General features: G+C 34.2%; 1 protein-coding gene across 2 annotated transcripts in view; it reads left to right on the plus strand.

Moving 5' to 3' along the window:
* The window catches only part of LOC136035374 (dedicator of cytokinesis protein 7-like), a 189,909-nt gene that overhangs the window by 91,824 nt on the left and 77,677 nt on the right, over positions 1-20,408 (plus strand). For both annotated transcript variants that reach the window (XM_065717138.1, XM_065717139.1), the window contains exons 18-21: positions 5,321-5,394; positions 12,873-13,008; positions 17,859-18,036; positions 20,007-20,168. In XM_065717138.1, the coding sequence (XP_065573210.1) occupies positions 5,321-5,394; positions 12,873-13,008; positions 17,859-18,036; positions 20,007-20,168 (550 nt within the window). The remainder of the gene's footprint in view (positions 1-5,320; positions 5,395-12,872; positions 13,009-17,858; positions 18,037-20,006; positions 20,169-20,408) is intronic.

The raw sequence follows: 20,408 nt of genomic DNA on the forward strand, positions 1-20,408 counted from the left end.
TTTAGAGAAGCAAAAAAGTGGCATTTTCCCACGGGTCCGAAAGTGCTGCCGTGATTTCGGCTGAGTTTATCATTCGGTTTTTCGCACTTGGGATTGCGGTAGAGAAATGGTATCAGATGTGCCTCTTAAACTTTAAAAGTTCTCTCATTGCTAAAGAAATTAGAGTTTATCCTTTGCTCCTTTCTAAGTGATGACGTTAGAAAGTTGGCCCACGGCAAAAAAGTCAACTTTTGAACTAAGACAGATAGATTTTTTTTTTCGACAGCAGTCGATAGCTTTTGATGAGCTGATCAAAGTATATGTCATCCATTTTTTTGTACAAAAATTCCTTCATGAGATATACCAGTTTGAAAGTTTAAAGGGGTTGACAACTTCAGTAGTAAGGTACACACTGAAACCAAAAATAGGCCGATACCAATTGTGAGACATATAGGGGAGTTGTAAGTAACAGTCGGCTGTTAGCTCATAATCATCCTCGGCAATGAGGGGTTCGCAACTCTTACTAGTTGGTGTACCTATTTTTTGTTTCCGTTGTATTTGATGGTAAGACCAATTTGGTTCCAGTGGTAAGACATGTAGGGGACTTGTAAGTAATAATCGGCTGTAAGGCTACAATCATCTTTAGCAATGAGGAGTTTGTAACTTTTGCGAGTTGGTGTACCTAGTATGTATTTTAGCATCCTTACAGATTAACAACTTCAGCGTTTAGTCGCAGCGAGGAAACAAAACCAAAGTGTTGCTCTCGCAACACTTTACTCGGCGAAGCCGAGGAAAGGTTGCCGCAACACCTCACGTTGCCCATGCAACGTAGATCTAGTTAGATTTAATATAGTTTCAATCTCGATACCTGCAGACAATTCTTCCATTTCACTTTTATGCACATCAAGTTTTTTTGATAAGACAAAAACAGATTCATCGAAAGGTATATACTTATACATTGACTTTATATCAAAACTAAAAAGTCTAGAATCACTTGATATTTCAATATTTTTAAGTTTATTTTTTTTAAATACCGAGTTTTTTATGTAAGACTTTTGGAGATATAATAAAGGTTTAAGCGTCTTTGCTACCCATTTTTCAATTTTTTCTGTTGGTGAGTTCCTTGTTGACACTATAGGTCTTAGAGGAATGTCTGTTTTATGTATTTATGGCAAACCATATATTCTTGGGCAAACCGATCCCCTTGGAAAGAACTTATAGTACATCTGTGGTGTGATATTTTGATTATTTTTAAGGTCTTCTAAGTCCTTTCTTAATTTTGCAACATAAGATTCGGTTGGGTCTGAGTTAAGTTCTTTGTATGTTGAAATATCCTTTAGAATTGTTTCTATTTTACTATTATAATCATCTTTTTCTAGGATTACTACCGTATTGCTTTTATCTGCTTTCGTTATTATTAGAGAATCATCTTTTTTTAATTCTTTTAAAATTTTTGTATCTTTGTTTTTAAGGTTTTCTTGAAAATTGCCAAAATCTTTTAAAATATTTACGACTCCCAGTCTTAAATCATCTACATTTTTAACAACTTTTGAAAACATATGAATCCCTGTCTCAATCTTTGAAATTATTTCTTCTACCGGTACTTTTTTAGGAGATAGTCCAAGTTTTATACCTTTTTCAAGGATTTTCTTTTGTTCTTTTGTTAACTTTTTTTTGCTTAGATTAATCACACCTGGTCCTGGGAAATGTTTAGGTTTATACGTTGAAATATTTTGTTTTTCAGATTCAGATTCATTTATTCAAAAATTCATATTCATCAAAATCTTCAACTTACCCAAATGGAGAGACAAGCTCGACTACTGGGCAAGACATATAAACAAAATTTAACAATCCTCATTGATACAGAACAAACAAAAAATGAACCACTATTTCATCAATAAATAAATAAAGAGTATCTTTAATGAGAGTATTTAAGGTGGAGTAAGTGGAGTGAGGCCAAAATAAAATAAAAAATTAAAAATTTTTACCAACCGTTCTTGCAAGCAGATTCCATTATATAACTTTTTAATCGTCTCTTGAAAGATCCTTTTGGTAACTCAACAAATTTATTTAATGAATATTTGTTGGCTATTGATGGGATCATATACCGGAGGTTGAAACGGGATCTTTCATTTTTCACCAGAGGTAGTTTGTATGGGTGAACACATCTAGTTATCAGTGAATTTTGATGTTTGGACAGTAAATTCTGGTCAAAAAAGAAATTATGTACATGTTGAATCTTAAAAAACCAACTAGATAATAGGAGATGAGATTTCTGTGTGAGAGTCATTATGTCTAGAAACAGGTAAGAGGTACGTGTTTCAGAGTGGATATCTGTACTCCTCGGGTGTTGTAAAAACTTATCTAGAATTCGAATAGCTTTGTTTTGCAGGGTTTGTAGTGGTTTAATATGTGATTTAAAAGTCAGCAAAAATATAGCTGAGCAATATTGGATTTGTGCATCAATTAGGCAAAAATATAGGATTCTTAGAACCTTATATGAGAATAAAAATTTTAGTCGGTGGAGCAAACCTATATATCTTGATAATTTTAGTCTCAACAACGAAATATGTGTTTTAAAATTCATGGTAGGGTCAAAAACGATACCTAAATATTTTGCTGTGTATACTCTTTTGATTTCATGAATAGTATCAATGGTAATTTCATTCAGAGAAATATTTTTCAACTTTTGATTTGATCTTCCATAAATAATAAATTCTGTTTTAACAAAATTAGGGACAAGTTTGTTAATTTGGAACCAATTTGTGATGGATTTTGCAACTTCAATCAGTTTTTCTTTCAGTGCATCTAATGTTGGTGCTTTTAAACTTGCTGCAGTATCATCCGCAAACATAATTGTTAATGCATTTTCAGTAGTAGAATTAGGGAGATCATTTATATATATTAAAAATAATAGAGGTCCTAAAATTGAACCTTGCGGTACACCGATATTATTATTCGATGTCTCAGACGAATATTCACCATCAATATCTACCACAAACCTTCGATTGTGCAAATATGATTTGATTAATTTTAAAGGTACTCCTCTTATTCCCGTATTTTCAAGTTTTTTAAATAGAATTTCGTGATTTAAAGTGTCGAAAGCTTTCTTAATATCAAAAAACAATGTAGCTGCTAAACAATCATCATCTAAAGCATCATTAATGAAAATGTGTGTTGCGGCGACAGCATCTTCTGTCGATCTTTCTTTTAAAAAACCAAACTGGAACTTCGAAAAAAAATTTATCTTTTCCAGAAATGATGTAAGTCTATATTTCATTATTTTTTTCAAAAACTTTAGCCAGTGGGGAAAGGAGTGCAATAGGACGGTAATTATTGGGATCTTGAGCCTCCCCTTTTTTAAATATAGGGATTATTTTAGCCTTTTTCAAAAGATCAGTGAAAACACCATTTTTTATGCTCTTATTTATAACATCTGCAAGAGGTTCATATATTACTCCTGATATTTTCTTTAAGAGATTTGTCGATATATCATCTACTGAAGCCGAATTTCCTCTCTTTAAATCACTAATAGCTTTTTGGTATTCATCAAATGATACTGGTAGCATATACAATGATTTATCTTCGTTTTGGGGCATAAATCGTGTAAAATCTGATGGCTTATCCAAAAGATCTCTAACCAATTCTTCACCAATTTTACTGAAATGCTTAGCAAATAATTCTGCGATATCCTTTTTTTCAGTTGATTCATTAGCGTCATTTCCATTATTAAGAAAAGTCGGTATTGCTCTTCGTTTATTTTTATTTAATTTATCACGCAATATTTCCCACATTTTCTGTTGGGACGCAGCTGAAGATATTTCCTTCTCATAATAATTTCTTTCACTTTCTCTCAAAGTTCTAGTCAGAGTGTTTTTGTACAATTTGAATTTCTGGATGTTTTCATCAGACGGATAGTTGCATTTAATTTTGTATAGTCTATTTTTTTCATTAATACATTTTAACAGTCTCGGGGATATCCATGGTCTTTGTGGCATTGACTTGGGTGTTTTCCTTTTAACTTTCGGACATATATCATTATAAACATCATTAAATGATTTATAAAACATTTCCAATGCCTTGTTTGCATCCTCAGTACTGACTACTTCCTTCCAATCTATATCTCCTAGCTTAATAATTAAACGCGCAATTGATTCATCATTTATTATACGACCTGTTTTTTCATTACGTTTATTTTTTTTAGATCTGACCAAATTAAATTCAGAAATTATCACACCGTGATCTGAAATATCGTTTAATATGACAAAAGTTGAAAAACAAATACTATTAGAAAAAATATTATCAATTAATGTTGCTCCAATATCATCTATTCGAGTTGGAATCAGACATGATGGGAGCAGTCCTTGACAAAGCATTAGTTCTAAAAATTCTCTTATCTTCGAATCATTTTGCTTTGCTTGAATTTTAATTAGGTCTAGGTTGAAATCACCAAAAATAAATATTTGCTTATTCATCTGTGATATTTTATTTAATAAAATTTCAAGTTGCATTCATGTTCCCTTTTTAATTGCAAAAATTTTTGGTTTAATCTTTCCCTCGATAACCCTAAAACATGTTCAAAAGAATTTTTGAAAATTGATATAATTTGTTGAAAATCATACGTATTAAGAAACCCACAAAGTATGTTTTTTAAGAAATCTATTTCTTTTACAATCTGTGATCTTTGAAAACGTTTATCCTTCAATACATGGTTTAAATTTAGTAAATTTACCTTTCTCGTGTGATTAATCTCATTAAATGTATTTAAATGATACTTAAAACGAAATGATTTTGGAATGATTTTGTTTATTTTGCACTTTTCTAAAAACTTTTGTTGTGTAATTATATTTGCATGTTTTTTTGCTAAATTCAAAAATACTAAAACTGAATTGGTCTTTTGCCACCCGTAGGCTTGACGTAAATAATTTCTTAGACCACACTGCTTTTCTAACAAGCTTTGATTCGGGCCATTTGCTTTTTTTGTTTATTTATATTAATAAACCCATCTTTCTCTCTCTCAACCCACTTTTTGGTTATCAGCCCAAATAATACGAATGTTGACAAGAGAGATCTTATGTTACATTTATCCTTGTTTGAAAGGCAATATTTACATTTGTCTGTTTTACACCAAAAGAACTTAAGACTGCAGAACAGAACAGAAAACTTGACTTGGAATGGCAACATGATGAGTTACTCTGTGCAAAAACAGACCTTGAGCATTTGCAGTCTTAAGTTCTTTTGGTGTAAAACAGACAAATCAAATTTTTGTTTATTTCATTTCATTTTCATTTCATTTTGCATTTCATTTTGGTTTAGAAACTAATTTATGCGTTTCTTTAAGGCAACGAGTTCCATTGAGTGAATGGTCAGCAGATGATGACATAGATGGAGTTGTGTTACGAAACGCCAGACTAGGTAAGAAGTTCTTTTGTATCCAACTGTTAACGGATATGCCATATTTAAATGCTCTCAAAAGCTAGTCCTATTCATTGTCAAGCTCAAATTAAAAAGCATAAAACGAACATAAATTATCCTAAATATAGGAGGGGGAGGGGGGGTTACGACCATCCTGTCCCACCAAAACTTTATGCTGAAGTATGACTAATGCTTACTGAGAGCATTTTAGAATGCTCTCTATCGTCTGTGCTCTATCTCTATGCGCTATATGGTTGCGTGGTGGTTGTATGTGTTTTATTTACCAATTTTGTTTTAAACATTTCATCTGAATAATTTTTTTTATTTAAAGCAAATGATAATAAATAAGCATTGTCGCTTGTCTTCTAACAGCAGACAATTTGAGGCTCTTCTTGGTGTTATGGCGTCACCATAGGCTCGATACAACTACCCTGGGAAAAATACGAATTCTTCCTTAAAGTTGTTATCTATTTAGATCGTTTTTATGGCCAGAAATGTAAATATGCTAGTTTTAAGAAAAAAATTGTGCAGCCGATTTCAAGGCAGGGCCCCGGCACTCGGCACGTAGCAGGCTTCTATATATTGATTCTCGTTGTTATATGTCTTATAACTGCAGATAATGTGAACTCCTTCTTGATGTTATGGCTTCAGATTAGATTCGATGCAACCACACTGGGAAAAATACTAAAAGGCTATATATTTCTAACAAAAAGATGTTTTAAATAAATGCACAGTTGCTTGTTAAAAGGGAGTATATATAGTCGATGTTCTTTCTTTTTTTAAATCATTAGGAGTCAAATATAGGATTTGTTTTCTTCTGGAACTCGTTTTGATTTTCACTCTTGCTTCTCTTATCGCAGGTTTCATTTACGATCCTTTGTATTGGTTGTGTTGCTGGTTGTCAAATGGCTTCTTGCCGTTGATCTCGCCTGTACTTCATTTTTGTGCATTACCTCAGACTTCGTTTATGCCTTTTACTTTACCTGTTTGGATTTATTCAAAATCACGTGTTCCAATGCATGTGCCCTCTGAAATACCTAAAGTTTGCATAACCATTGTTTTATTCTTTAGTTAAAGGAATAAGGAGGCAAATGGGCTATTTTAGTTGAATTAAGAAATTCTGTCATGAATATAGTTCTTCTTTCCTGCCTAAAACTTTCCTTATTCAATCATTACTTTTAGAAACATCTAACCTCCGCAATAGCATGCTTATCGTATATTTCTTTAGTTTTAAGTCGCATGTTAGTTTGAAATTCAATTTGATTGGGGGGACATAGAAGAATTCAAAGTATTCTTTACTGTTCCAAGCTGCTGGGAAAGAAAATCGTAGCTTTTTGCAAAAGGAATACTTACTACGTTAAAGATTAGAGGCAATTGCTAGAATTTATTGGTTTTTAGGGAAATTATTTGGAAGTTAGAATACTCCGTTGATTTCTTCTGCTTTCCATTATATTTCGGTATTATGGGATGTATGTGTGATACAACAGCATGTATGTGGGTGTATGTGTGATTTTGCTCTTGTGTGATTCCGAAATGGATAGTCATGGAGTCTAAGTTGTAGAGGGGAGAGGGGGTTGATTAGGAATTCCAATTAGTTTTTGTTTTAAGTTACTAGCTCTTAAGAGCTAGTAACATAACCTCGGTAGGCATATCCAGGTGTTATGGTTTTTGGCAAAAAAAGAGGCTTTCTAGTTTAGAAGTATGTCCAATAATTGATATGGCTCTGAGAGGAAGGCATTAGAAAACTAGAATATTCTAATAGCCTTCTTCTTTCTGCCAAGATTATTCCAGCACTCGGGGGTGCATGTGTGATAGAACAACACTTGTGCTCTTGGGTAGTGCCGAACAGATGTATCATAAATGTGAGTTTTCTGTGTTTGCATGTGTGTGCGTGTGTGTTTTTTTTCTTCTTTTTTTTGGGGAGAGGAGGGGGGGGGTCAACTGAGAGTTCCAAGTTGTTTTTTCTTGTTATGTTCCAAACAACGAACCTAGAAACTGCAAAAAATATGTTTTTTTTTCGCGAAAGAAATACCTTCTACTTTATAGATTAGGAATATTGTTGTAATTTTTCTGGTTTTGAGGAAAAGGGCTTAGGAAAATGAATCGGAACTTTGAATATATCAATTGACGTGTGCTGCTTTCCAAGATGATTTAGGCATTTAGGGATGCATGTGTGATGCAACAGCACTTGTGATTTTGGTTAATTCTTAAATGTTTAATCATGTTGTCTAATATGTTTATGTTTGCCTTTTCTTTTTCTTTTTTAAGGGGAGTCAATAAGAGATTCCAATTGCGTTTTATTGTTAAGTTACTAGCTTTTTAGAACTTGCGCTTGATCTTCCAGGCGTCTCCGGCTTAAATTTCCAGGCTTTTGTTGTGGCTCTTATTTATCTGGTTACGAGAAAAGGCCCTAGACTACTAGAATACTCTGATTACCTTCTTCAGTTTGCCAAAGTCCAGCGTGCACTCTCACATACATGTGTGATAGGACAGCACCCCTTTTCATGGGTAGTGCTAAATGTTTATCATGGAATGCAAATTTTCTGTTTTTGTAAGTGCGTGTCGGTATTTTTGTTTTTGGTTTCTTTTTATTTTTATTTTCAAGAGGAGAGGGAAAATTAAGAACTTCAGTTATTTTTAGGGTAAAGTTCGAAAATCGTAAGAATTGAATCTAGGTATATATTTACAATCTTTGACCTCTCCTTCATGGAAAGCGCCCAAATAAAGGATACTTGAATTTGAAATATTTGTAAGATTGTTTCTACAAATGGCTTGGAAGTCAGAATTTTCTATTGATTCCCAAGATGATATTGGCGTTTGGGGATGTAGTTGTGATATGAGTATAACTGCAATTGTATTCTCGGGCAAAATTGAACAAATTTATCATAATGCCTAAATTTCCCTCTTTTTTAAGATTTTCTGTTTTTTTAAACTAAACTTTTCATTCTCAGGAAATGTTGAACTTATCTATCATACAGCCTTAAGTTTTTTTGTATTTGTATATTTGGGTTGTTTTTTTGGGGAAGGGACTTAATTAATTCAGACTATTTGCTGTTATTAAGTTATCGACCTGTAAAAATTCACCTTTGATTGTATTTTGAACCTTACTTAGATTGAAAAAAAAATGTTTTTACAGAAGAACTGTTCACTAGTTTATAATTAACAATTGTAATAATTCAGGCTCTAAGAGAAAGGCTTTAGAAACTTAAAATATTATGTTGTTCTGCTTTCCAAGAAAGCGACATTGGATGTAACTGTGATAGCATAGAACCTCAATTGCCGTTCGACACTTAACTGACTAATCATATGATTGTAGTTTTCTTTCTGCGTGGGAGCATTTTTTTTTTTTTATCAAAATAAAAAGAAACTATTAAAAGAAGACTGCAACAAAGAAAGAAATTAAAAATAACATCAGGAAAGGGTTAAAAAATTGCTTGACTTGCTGGTGAGTATCGGTAGTTGGGGTGGAGGGCTTTAGATGTTTCTGCTCATCCCTACAAATATGAACAAATGCTTTCCCATAAATTTAATTCAGATATAGTAATTATTCCAACTTACAGTCAAATTATATTTGTTCCATGAAGACAAATTGAAAGTAACATAATGCTACTTTACAAAAACTAACATTTTTTTTTTTAATTAAAAAAAAATTCATAAAATAGCCAATAAGTTAATATTTTATTCACGTTACGGCAAGACAACTAAACTTATTGATTATGTTATTTTAAGCCAAAGACTGACAGGATCGATACCAGACACTAGGGTACAAGAGTGCTTTTATTGATTCTAAAAGCACCATCTGGCAGTGCCTAAGGTTGATCTAAAGCTGAAATTTAGTAAGGGTAACGACCTTCTGGAAAACTATGACATTGGTAGAATCCGGGATATGAATTTGAAGGCATTTTTCCTGGAACAGTTGGATACTAAACTAGAAAGTTTAAAATTTGACAATGTAGAAGATGGTGGAATAATTTCAGCTGATAGAAGAGCTTTAGTGAAGATCGTATCCTTGTATTGTATGCCAGATAAATACATTAAAGGGATTAGTGCTATTTACGAGGATAAAATTGCAATGAGGAAATGATGCTAGTAGCTGGTTTAGTATTAAATATAGTGTCTTGGTATGGTAGTGTCCTATCCCTATTTATAGGGATCATTAGATGGGCTTTGTCCTAAGGAGCACAGCTTAGGCAATGATAGAACACGGAATCTTTTGAGGAAGTAAAATTCTCCTATACATAGATTATGCTGGTAATTTAAGTATTCTGGGTGATATTTTTTGCAATATAAATGAATTTTTAGAGGTTTTGCAAGAATAGGTTTAAAAATTAATGTTAAGAAGACTAATGTTAAGGAGATTAAGTTGCTAAGACTAGGAATGAGTGGAGTGAAGAGGTGATGTAGGGTGAGAATAAGTGAAGGGAAGAGGTGATGTTGGATCAGAAGATAGATCAAGTGGACAGCTTCACTGACTTAGGGAGTATTATCAGTAAAGACCGTCGGTGCCGTTGGATGTTGAAAGTAGAATAGCCGAACTCCAGGGTCTTTTTTCACGTTGAAGAAAAGTTTAGAAAAGGGTTTACCAAGATTAAAATATTGGAAACTAATGTGATGACAGTGTTCAAGTATGAATCTGAGACGTGGGCGCTCTGAAAAACAGAGGTGGATTTGCTACATTTTTTTCCCGAGAGAAATTGCCTGTGGACTGTATTAGATACCCGACTGGCTGACTTTATCTCAAACAGTAAACTGTACGAAAAATTTGTCACAATCTGATTTCTAGGTCTATAATTAGGGAAAGGTTGAAATAGCTAGGACTCGTTCTGCGAATGAAGGATAACATATTGCCAAAGATCGTCCTTGTTGACTCACCGTCTGGAGCCAAACGAAAAGCAGGTCGTCCCCGAATGGGCTGGGAGGATGTCTTGAGAAGGGATCTAAGGGAAATTGGAACTTCTTGGAATTCTGTAAAGGAAAGGCTTTGAATAGATTTGAATCGAGGAGGAGTGTACGTATCTGTGCTGGCCCTAGGCGGCCTGGTGCTGCGGTAAGTTATTAGCAGTAGAAATAGTGCTAGTTTACCTAATTCTGAAAAATTTGGAAAAATGAGGTATTCTTAACTTACGAACGAGTGATCGGATCTCAATGAAATTTGATGTTTAGAAGGATATCGTGTCTTAGAGCTCTTATTTTAAAACTTGACCGGATCTGGTGACGTTGGGGGGGGGGAGTTGGAAGGGGCAAACCTAAAACTTGGAAAACACTTAGAGTGGAGGGATCGGGATGAAACCTGGTGGAAAAATAAGCACAAGTCCTGGATACATGATTGACATAAACGGAACGGATCCGCTCTCTTTGGGGTAGTTGGGGGAGGGGCTAATTCTGAAAAATTAGAAAAAATGAGGTATTTTTAACTTACGAACGGGTGATCGGATCTCAATGAAATTTGATATTGAGAAGGATATCGTGTCTCAAAGCAATTATTTTAAATCCTGACCGGATCTGGTGACATTGGGGGAAGTTTGGGGCGGGGGAACCTAAAATCATGGAAAACGCTTAGATTGGAGGGATCGGGATGAAACTTGGTGGGGAAAATAATCAGAAGTCTTATATTCGTGATTTACATAATTGGAACGGATCCGCTCTATTGGGGGGGGGGGGTTAATTCTGAAAAATAAGAAAAAATGACGTATTTTTAACTTACGAAGGAGTGATCGGATCTTCATGAAACTTCATATTTAGAAGGACCTTGTAACTCAGATCTCTTATTTTAAATCTCAACCGGATCAAACGTAATTGGGGGGGGGGGGCAGTTGGGGGGACTGGAAATCTTAGAAAATACTTAAAGTGATGAGATCAGGATGAAACTGGATGGGAAGAATAGAAACCTGTCTAAGATACGTGACTGACGTAACCGGACCGGATCTGCTCTCTTAGGTGGAATTGGGGGGGGGGGGGGTAATTTTGAAAATTGAGGTATTTGTAACTTACGAAAGGGTGACCAGATCTTAATGAAATTTGATATTTAGAAGGATCTTGTGCTTTATAGTTCTAATTTTAAATTCCGACCAGATCCTGTGACATTGTGGGAGTTGGAGGGGGAAACCGGAATTTTTGGGAAACGTGAAAATTGGGGTATTTTTATCTTACGAATAGATGATCGGATCTTAATGAAATTTGATTTTTAGAAGGAATTTATGTCTCAGAGCTCTTATTTCAAATCCCAACCAGATCTTTTGACATTGGGGGGAGTTGGAGGGGGAAATCTTGGAAAAACACTTGGAGTGGAGGAATCGGGATGAAGCTTGGTGGATAGAATAAACAAATGTCCTTAATACGTGATTGACAGAATCGTACTGGATTTGCTCTCTTTGGGTGAGTTGGGGGGAGGGGTTCAGTGATTTGGCGAGTTTGGTGCTTCTGGGCGTGCTAGGACGATGAAAATTGGTAGGTGTGTCAGGGAGTTGCACAATTTGACTTGATAAAGTCGTTTTCCCAGATTCGACCATCTGGGGGGCTAAAGGGAGAGGAAAAGTTAGAAAAAATTAGGTATTTATAACTTACGAGTGGGTGATCGCATCTTAATGAATTTTGATATTTAGAAAGACATCGTGAATCAGAGCTCTTATTTTAAATCCTGACCGGCATTAAGCCTCTTATTTTCCCTTTTTAATTTAATCTATTGATTCATAGAATTTTGTTAGAGCTCATACCATATGAGCTCTTGGCTCTTAGCTCTTCTCGCCTCGTCACAAGTGCCATATGAGCTCTTAGCTCTTGTTTTATTATTTTTTTTTTTCCAAGCTTTCTTTATTGAAGAAATAACCGAAATGCAATATATTTTCTCACGAAGTTCTTGCCTATTTCCTCTGAAAGTGATTTAGGGAAATACTCTGTCAGAGTAATGGTCTGTGTTTTGGTTTATTTTTGGAAAAGACAGAAGTAATTTTTTAGATTCTACATTCATGTCACATAAAATTGGAATATTTTTCTCTTGAAAAAAATCCGCTTTTTATGCTTCTCTTATAGACAAGGCAAAGACCTAATCAATTGTTTGTTTTTTTTTGGTATTAGTTAAAAATATCTTTATATATTAGTTGCTTCCGTGAATAGCTGTAAAGCAAAAGCATCTATTCTAAGTGCTTTATTCTTTGTACTCTTTTGCGCGGAGATGACGACTATGAACAGGAGGAGCTAATCTACCTGTCACAAAGGGAAATTTTACCTTAAATTTTGTAGACGGCTGTAAAAAAAAAAAAAAACAAGATTTTATATTCAATAACGACCGGATCTGCTCAAATTTGAAAGACAAAGACAGTATACCCCCCTGCAAGCCCTCCGCACCACTTTACCTTGCGATCGAAAATTGATATAGTCCTGTCATGTAAACATCTTAGAAGAAACTTTGTATATTTTTTTCTTCTTCTTCTTTTTTGTTTATACTTCGCCATAACTTAATGATTTTTGCTATTACTCAGGTCCAAGAACTTCAGGTGCTGACATATTTGCTCCAAAGAGTCAAATGAAACACATTAAATGTCTTCACGAAGAAATAGCTTTCCTTTTTGGAATGTGCAGCGGTGATACGAGAGATATTGCTTTCAAAAATGCCTGGTAATAAATTACTTTCTTCCGTTTTTCTAAATGGGCCTTCATTCCTGAAACTGAAAGCTATAGATTTAACGTGATTTTTTTATGGCTAATGCAGATATTATTACTGTTATTTTTCTCAATAGGTTTCAACAGTTTAAAGGGGATACTTCTACTAACAGTTTGTGGAGTCGAGAATTGGTCTAAGACCAACACAGCTGTGCAAGCTCCTTTTTGATTCTATTCTAATCAGAGTTTCACTCTTTGCTTTCTCCACTTTCTTAATTCCCGCTTTCTATCAATATTTTTTTATAGTTTCTCCTCATCCTAGCAGAGGAGGTGTTGTTTTTAATCTGGGACTAACTTGATTGCTTTATAGTGTAATATTTGACAGACTCTCATTCTTCATCAGTTAAACTTTACAATAATATGTTTACGTTTTGTTTTATTATAGATCTTAAAATTGAGATTGCACCAGAGTGTAAGTTTGATTTCTTCCTTTAGGGGATATATCTATATATATAAAAATAAGTTGTCTGTGGGTTATGTCTGTCGAGTGACGTCATGTCATCATGTTGTCATGAAGTTAGTTGTCGTCATGTTTGTTATGACGATGACGTCATTAAAGGTATTTAAGAAAATCGTTCAAAGACAAATTTTTAATTGTAAGAAGATCGTGGACGGAAAAATTTTTAATTGTAAAATGACTGAAGAACCTACAATGGCAATAGCCGATGAAGCTGCTCAAAGAGTCTATGCAAAAAAACTTGCGGCTGATAGAGAAAGTAAGAAAAGAAAGCGTGCCGAGGAATCACAAGAACAGCAAGAAAACAGGCTTGCAAAAAACTACAGACTACAAAAAAAAACTAAAAAGAAAAAAGAAAAAAAATTAAAAAAACTAAAAAAAGGAAAAACTAAAAAGAAAAAAAGGAAAAAAACAAAAATTTATTTCGTCATATACCAATTCAAAAACGAATGTATATACAGACCGGGACACCGGGACACAAATGACGACTGGGACACCGGGACACAGGGAATATAAATGACGACCGGGACACTCAAAGAGAAATTACAGACTGGGACACCGGGACACAAATGACGACCGGGACACAGGGACACAACTACGAAAAGGACGCCGGGGTATGCACAGACAATGGGACAGCGAAGAATGTTGTATATTCGCAAGTTTTACGTAGTTGAAAACATATATATATATATATATATATATATATATATATATATATATATATATATATATATACATACAGGGACACAACTACAATGGCGCGTAGCTAATATGGCGTGTAACGACTTACGCGCGGGGGGGGGGGGGCTTGGGGGGGCGAGTAGCGTCCCCGCCAACTAGGTGTTGGGGTGGCGCGAAGCGCCATCCCAACAGCTAGTACTATTTAAATTTCTAAGATCACAATTAGTTTTTAAATTTTTTAATTATGGAAAACTAAGTGAAGAATTTGCAAAATGATCTAACAAAAAATGAAGTTAAAGTTGAAATGGTGTTTGAAAAAATAAATGATAGCAATCAATAAAAATTGAAAACAAGCTAAGATAGCTGTTTCGCAGAAATTTTCCAGGTCCTTAGTATGAATGGAAAAGCGCTTAATCTTTAAAGCTTATATTACTGCTTCGTCACAAATAATGAAAGTGACTTTCAGTAAAGGTAAAACTTGTGTGAAACAAATTAACATAAAACAGAAAAACTAAATATATTGTATCTGGTGAGCATCAGAAAACCAACTGACTCCCTCTGTAAAAACACTTCTCTATAAACTTGTACCCCTTGTATAATATGGGGTGATTGTTTTCAAATTATAATTTGGTGTTACAGACAATTACCAGTTATGTGTATTTGCCATTCAGATTGCTTGTCTGACGATAGACGTAAAAAGAACGGTAGCGTATACTATTATGTGAAGACTAGAAAAAAAATAGTTTGCCCCCTTTCCTCAAATCATGTTCCCTTACCCTCACCCTTATCTTCATCTGAATAATCTCAAGGTTGGGATATTTTGGTCTAAAAAATAACTTTTTGGTGTTTGATCATTCCCCCTGCTCCTAAAAAAAAAAAAAATCTGTTGACGATCCCCTAATAATTATGCTTTGTAATTCAGAACCTTTAATAGTACCGTATAAGTTGTCTATAATAATTTGTCAGTTTATATGAGCCGTCTATATATTTAGGTTCGAGTACGCCACCGCAGGGCAATATGACCTTTGAAACTTGGAGGCTATGCAAATAGTATCTTAATAGTTCCAGACGGACTGATTAATGTAGTTTTCTTGTTCGTAGGTGTTCGCTTTATTCAGGCTTTTTTTTAAGCTCCAAGTGGAAGAGATAGTTTTGCTTTGGCGTGATATCTTTTGTCACTGAAAAAGGGCAATATGTCTTTGAATTTTCATTCAGAAAAGCCCTCTCCCAAAACCACAACCATTGGTTCTGTGCGTTCACCTCTGGAAAAATATGAAAAAATAAATGTGTATGCTTAACCTTCTTTTCGGAAAAATAGGAAAATGCATATTTTGTAAATGCGTGATTGAAGCCTCCCCTGTAGGGTTCTCTGATGTGTTCTATTTGATGGTTTGAGTTTCATCATGGTTTCACCCACATTAACAGTTTGTGCACATTTTCGTCCGAATAAATTTTGGTGGATAAATTCTAAATTTGTTGAACATTGCATATTGGGAACTAGTCCAGTCCCCGGTATTTTCCCCAGAAACTTGGGATTTTATTCCTAAGCTTGGGATCTTGGTTAATACCTTTTTTTGATCACTCGATATCTTGTGTCTTTGATATAATGTGATGTGTCTATTATTCCCTGACGAATTGTCTATTATTCCCTGACGAAATCTATTTATTCCGGACGAATTGTTATTTCTAATATCAAAAGTACTGTGAGATAACTTGTGTAATCCAGATATCTTCTGCTAATGAGACTTCTATTATCTTAGCAGTGGTTGTTTCTTTTCTTGATGCTTGTAAAGAAAGTATTACTGACGTTTTGAGACACCGCTTCCATCAAAAATAGAACTGCTTTTAGGCTAATTTATTGTGGACAAAAAAAATCCCTTATGGGAACACCATTGTATATTTAAGCGACAATTGCTCCTCAATGAGGTGCGTCAAAATGGTTTCGAAACATGCTTCCTGTTGCAGTTTTCTCTGTAGAACAATTTCCCTAGTTAATGTTGCTCAAAATTGTCATTGCTTCCCCAAAAATTCCCCCAAAAATATACAATACTAGTTATCTGTCTTGTTATATAAATCTCTTCTATTAGTATAATTTAATTTTTAAGCGACAATTGCTCCACAAAAATGGTTTTAAAAAATGCTTCCAGATGCAGTTCTCTCAGTTTTGTAGTTTATTCATCCTGAATTAATTCTGTTGTTTTGCTGTTCTTCTATTATTCATTCATACTTTGTGAAAGTCATGCAGTTATTATACTGTTAAAAAATTATTAAAAGTTCATATTGGAACTATCTTCTGTAATAAAAAGTATGTATTTGGAACTGGGACACCGTCGTAACAGAATTAAACATGATGGACCGAACTGCAGCTAGGAAATTTGTTCTTTCACCTTCAACAATAACTCCATACCCAATATCCAAACTTGCTGTCTGAAGTTGAGCTAAGTAAACTGTATTAGTAGAGAAGTTTATGATTGTATATAAATGAGCTCAGAATTGAAAGAGACTTTATCCCAAGGTTGTGCATTTTGTTTAGAAACATGAAGGGTGGCTTGGGTGATATTAACTTAATTATCATCTTTTATCTGTAATCTGACTCTTTTACCGAATTGTTCGGCTTTTGTGGAAATAATGTTTTCTTTACTTTAACTGCGTTAGATCAAAAACAACCACTGTCCTTAAAGTAGAAACTGTCATCACGAGCTACTTGTCAATTAATGTGTAACATTTTTGGACATTCCTCAAAATGGGAGACAGAATTTTTAACCAAAGAAGTTGAAAATTGTGTAGTCCTTAGCTGGTACGAAATCGAAGAAAAGAAGAACTACTGAGAACCAAAGCAGTTATTCTTATTGTAGATGTTGACGTAAAATGAATATGTTGACGTAAAATGAACTGGGTATATAATTTTTTTCAAGCATATCATTTAAATAATTTAACATCTTTATGATTAGTTTCAAACCATGGAATTTTTCGCAGTTGAACTATGGGATATTGTTAAATTATCGTTGACAGCCCTGATTTAGAATCAATTTAAAGGAAAAGGATTTGATGTATGGGCCAAATTATATTTTCCGGAGTTTCGGTTTCTCTCGACAAGGGCTGCTCCTTACTTGTCGTTCATTACCAAGAACTATTTAAATGATGTCCTTTTTCCAGTGTCTCTTCTAAATTTAAAAAGATGGAAGTTTTACTTTGAAAAAGTAGTATTAAGGTTGCATTGAAATAATAAGTATTTATAAACTTTCGCCTCAATCCTAATTATTTTTTATGCATTTTCTATTTTTCCATTTGTGTTGCAAATTAGAAACGTACGTAAATAAACTATTTGTGCCTCTTCATCTTGCAGTTTTATCAATTATGGTCGATCTAAGTCTGGGGCTCCCACCCGGCTTTTTTTGTATCCCTGGAAATGCGATAATTTTTCTTTTTAGAGAGTTACCTTAGAAAGGACTTAGATACATACATAAAACATAATAAAAGGTCAAAATGTTTAAAAAGGTTTAAACCAGGGCAAGAAAGAACCCCAGTATCTAGAGTTCTAATCTGTACCCCATATGAGCATAGTTAAGACGCCACGCTTTGGAAGATATTTTTAACACAGATAGCCAATCCAGAACTATGAAGTTTTTCTCTTGATAAAAAGCTGCTATTTTTTATGTTTTTCAAGGTTCTTCTTTGAAATTATCATCAAATCAATGGTATTTCATTTAAATGAATTGGACTTATTGCATTCACCGCGTAAGCATCGCTTCCCAGACAGATTTTTGGATGACCTAAGTCGCTTGGTAAGCCTTTCAACTACAGAAATTGTATCCAAAGTGCAAAAGGAAGGCAAAGATTCCAAGGTAAGAAATGTTCCTTTGTTTATTCCCTTTACTTATTGTTACTCTTATGCAGAAGAAGCAGAGAGAAATGATTTGAAATATTTTTTTACTCATACTTGAGACTAAGGAGGTGATAGAAATGAAACTTACCTCCTTAAAAGTATTAGATATATTCTGAGAAAAACTTTCAAGAAGAGGTAAGTTGAGATCAAAAGATTTTGTGAAAAACAACCATAGCAATTGCAGTGACCCATGTTACGCGCAAGATTTTTAAATAAAAAATTTAATTGATATGCTTGAATAACCTATCAGACGACAATACTCAGTCCTTAGGACCTGTAAGATAATAAACCTCGACTTGCTTAAATCTATTTACAGTGTTTCATCACCATATGGAATTATTTAGAACATTTACAAGACAACTATTAGAGTATTCAAAATTCTGATCCGAATTCTGTCTTTCAGTGTGTATATGGAAACTGAAGTTGCTAACCCATCGAAAGGTTTAAATGGTACCTCGTAAAATAGCTCAAAACTTGCAATATATTTTAAAAAATCTAGTCGGTTCGATTAAGCTATCCATCGCTTCTTATAATCATGCTATTATAGATAGACACTGCTGAAAAATAAATAAAAAAAAGACGCTGGTGAGTGGAAGTTTATAGCCCCCACTCTCTGAAAACGATCATCATCTAACAGCCGGATTCCTCAATGTCTCTGAATTCCGCTTTCCCATGTCTTCCGATCAAATGAAAAGTAATCTAATTTTGTAGAAATTTCTAACCCACAGCACATGTACACCGATTTCTAACCCACATGCACACCGATTAGCAAAAGTTGCCAACCCCTCATCATAAAGATGATTAAGGTATAACAGCTAATTTAAACTTGCAAGCAACCGTAACTTTTGTTTTAAAATTCAGGCCAGTTGGTTTTTTCTTTTTTTAATAATTACCACAGCACTTAACCAATAAGATGATCTTGCTCTAATAATCTATTCTTATTTGCACGTTCCTCTCCGTAGAGAACACGAAAGTGAATTTTACGCACCCTCAAATGCATCTACAACACGCCAATTAGCAAAAGATGCCAAACTCATGGTAAAGATGACCAGGGCATCGCAGGCAATTGTTAATTACGCGTCTCTTGTCATAAAATTTGAACCATATTTTTTTCTTTATGGTTACCACAACCTTAAATTTGTCAAACCGCTGAAAATTTTAAATGGTCTGTCGCATGAATGAATCCCTCTATGAAAAAAAAGATCACGTATACTTTGATCTAGTCATCAAGTTCTATTAATTTGTGCCGAAAAAAATATTTCTGTATTGGTTCAAAAGTAGATAATTTTGCCGTGGGCCAACTTTCCAATGTCTCCTCAGAAAGAGACAAAGGGAATCTTCATTTTTTTTAGAAATTGGGCCAAGCAATGGTTCACATCTTAAGCAGTTTTTGATTTTAATCTAACTTGGATTTTAGACTGGCGCCTTCTTGCTTACCTGTCGCAACAGAGCTTCCCAGTTGAGAATAGAAATATGACTCAATGGAAAGAAAGCCTGGTGCATACCTGTTGATAGTTCTCCCCGACGTAGACTATAACACTCCACCTCAACCCACGGCCTGTAGGCTTTAGATCAATTACTAGTAAAAATAATTATTTTTGGCCCTATAATCATACATTCCTTTCCAAAATGAAATGTCTTGCTCATCAATCTTGGATAAAGTTTACAATTTACGTAAAAAAAAGTGGAGGTTAGACACGTACCACTTTCTAGCAATAGGTCGAAATTGACGGAGTAAAAGAAAAAGAAAACAAACGGACAAAATCAAATTGTCACTCCTGCGACACAATTAAAGGATTCTGTTAAGTGTTTGTTAAAAGCTTCTTCCCAGTTAAGCATCAAAATCAAGTTGAAATGGCTATAATTGTCAAATCTATTAGAACCTTGCTGTTTTTTTCTTCTTTTTTTGATGGACTTTTTACATTTTAGGTTCTGGCTTCATTGAACGCCCATCTAGCATTTTTCATGTATGACTTATTTTCCGTCATGGACCGGGGATTTGTTTTTTCATTGGTCAGATCATACTCTAATCAAATGTCGGATGAAAAGGTGCTTGCCAATAACGACATCAGTAGCCTTCTTTCATTGAAGGTATGAATTATATATTGTATAAAACAGTCAACTTGAACTAGAGTCTATTTCATAAACTGTCATTGATATTTTTAGAAGAAATTTTTAACTTTGAAAGCAAAATGGAATAGTTTATTAAAAATTATTTGAGATTCGGTGGATTGTTTCTGAGCCATTTCGATAGAAATTCTATGTGAGGCAGGCTTTACAAGGAAGAGGCTACATTAAAATATACGACCAAACACAAGGGATTCCTATTTG

This window comes from Artemia franciscana, chromosome 14 (assembly GCF_032884065.1).
Source record: "Artemia franciscana chromosome 14, ASM3288406v1, whole genome shotgun sequence".
NCBI classification, from domain to species: Eukaryota; Metazoa; Arthropoda; class Branchiopoda; order Anostraca; family Artemiidae; genus Artemia; species Artemia franciscana.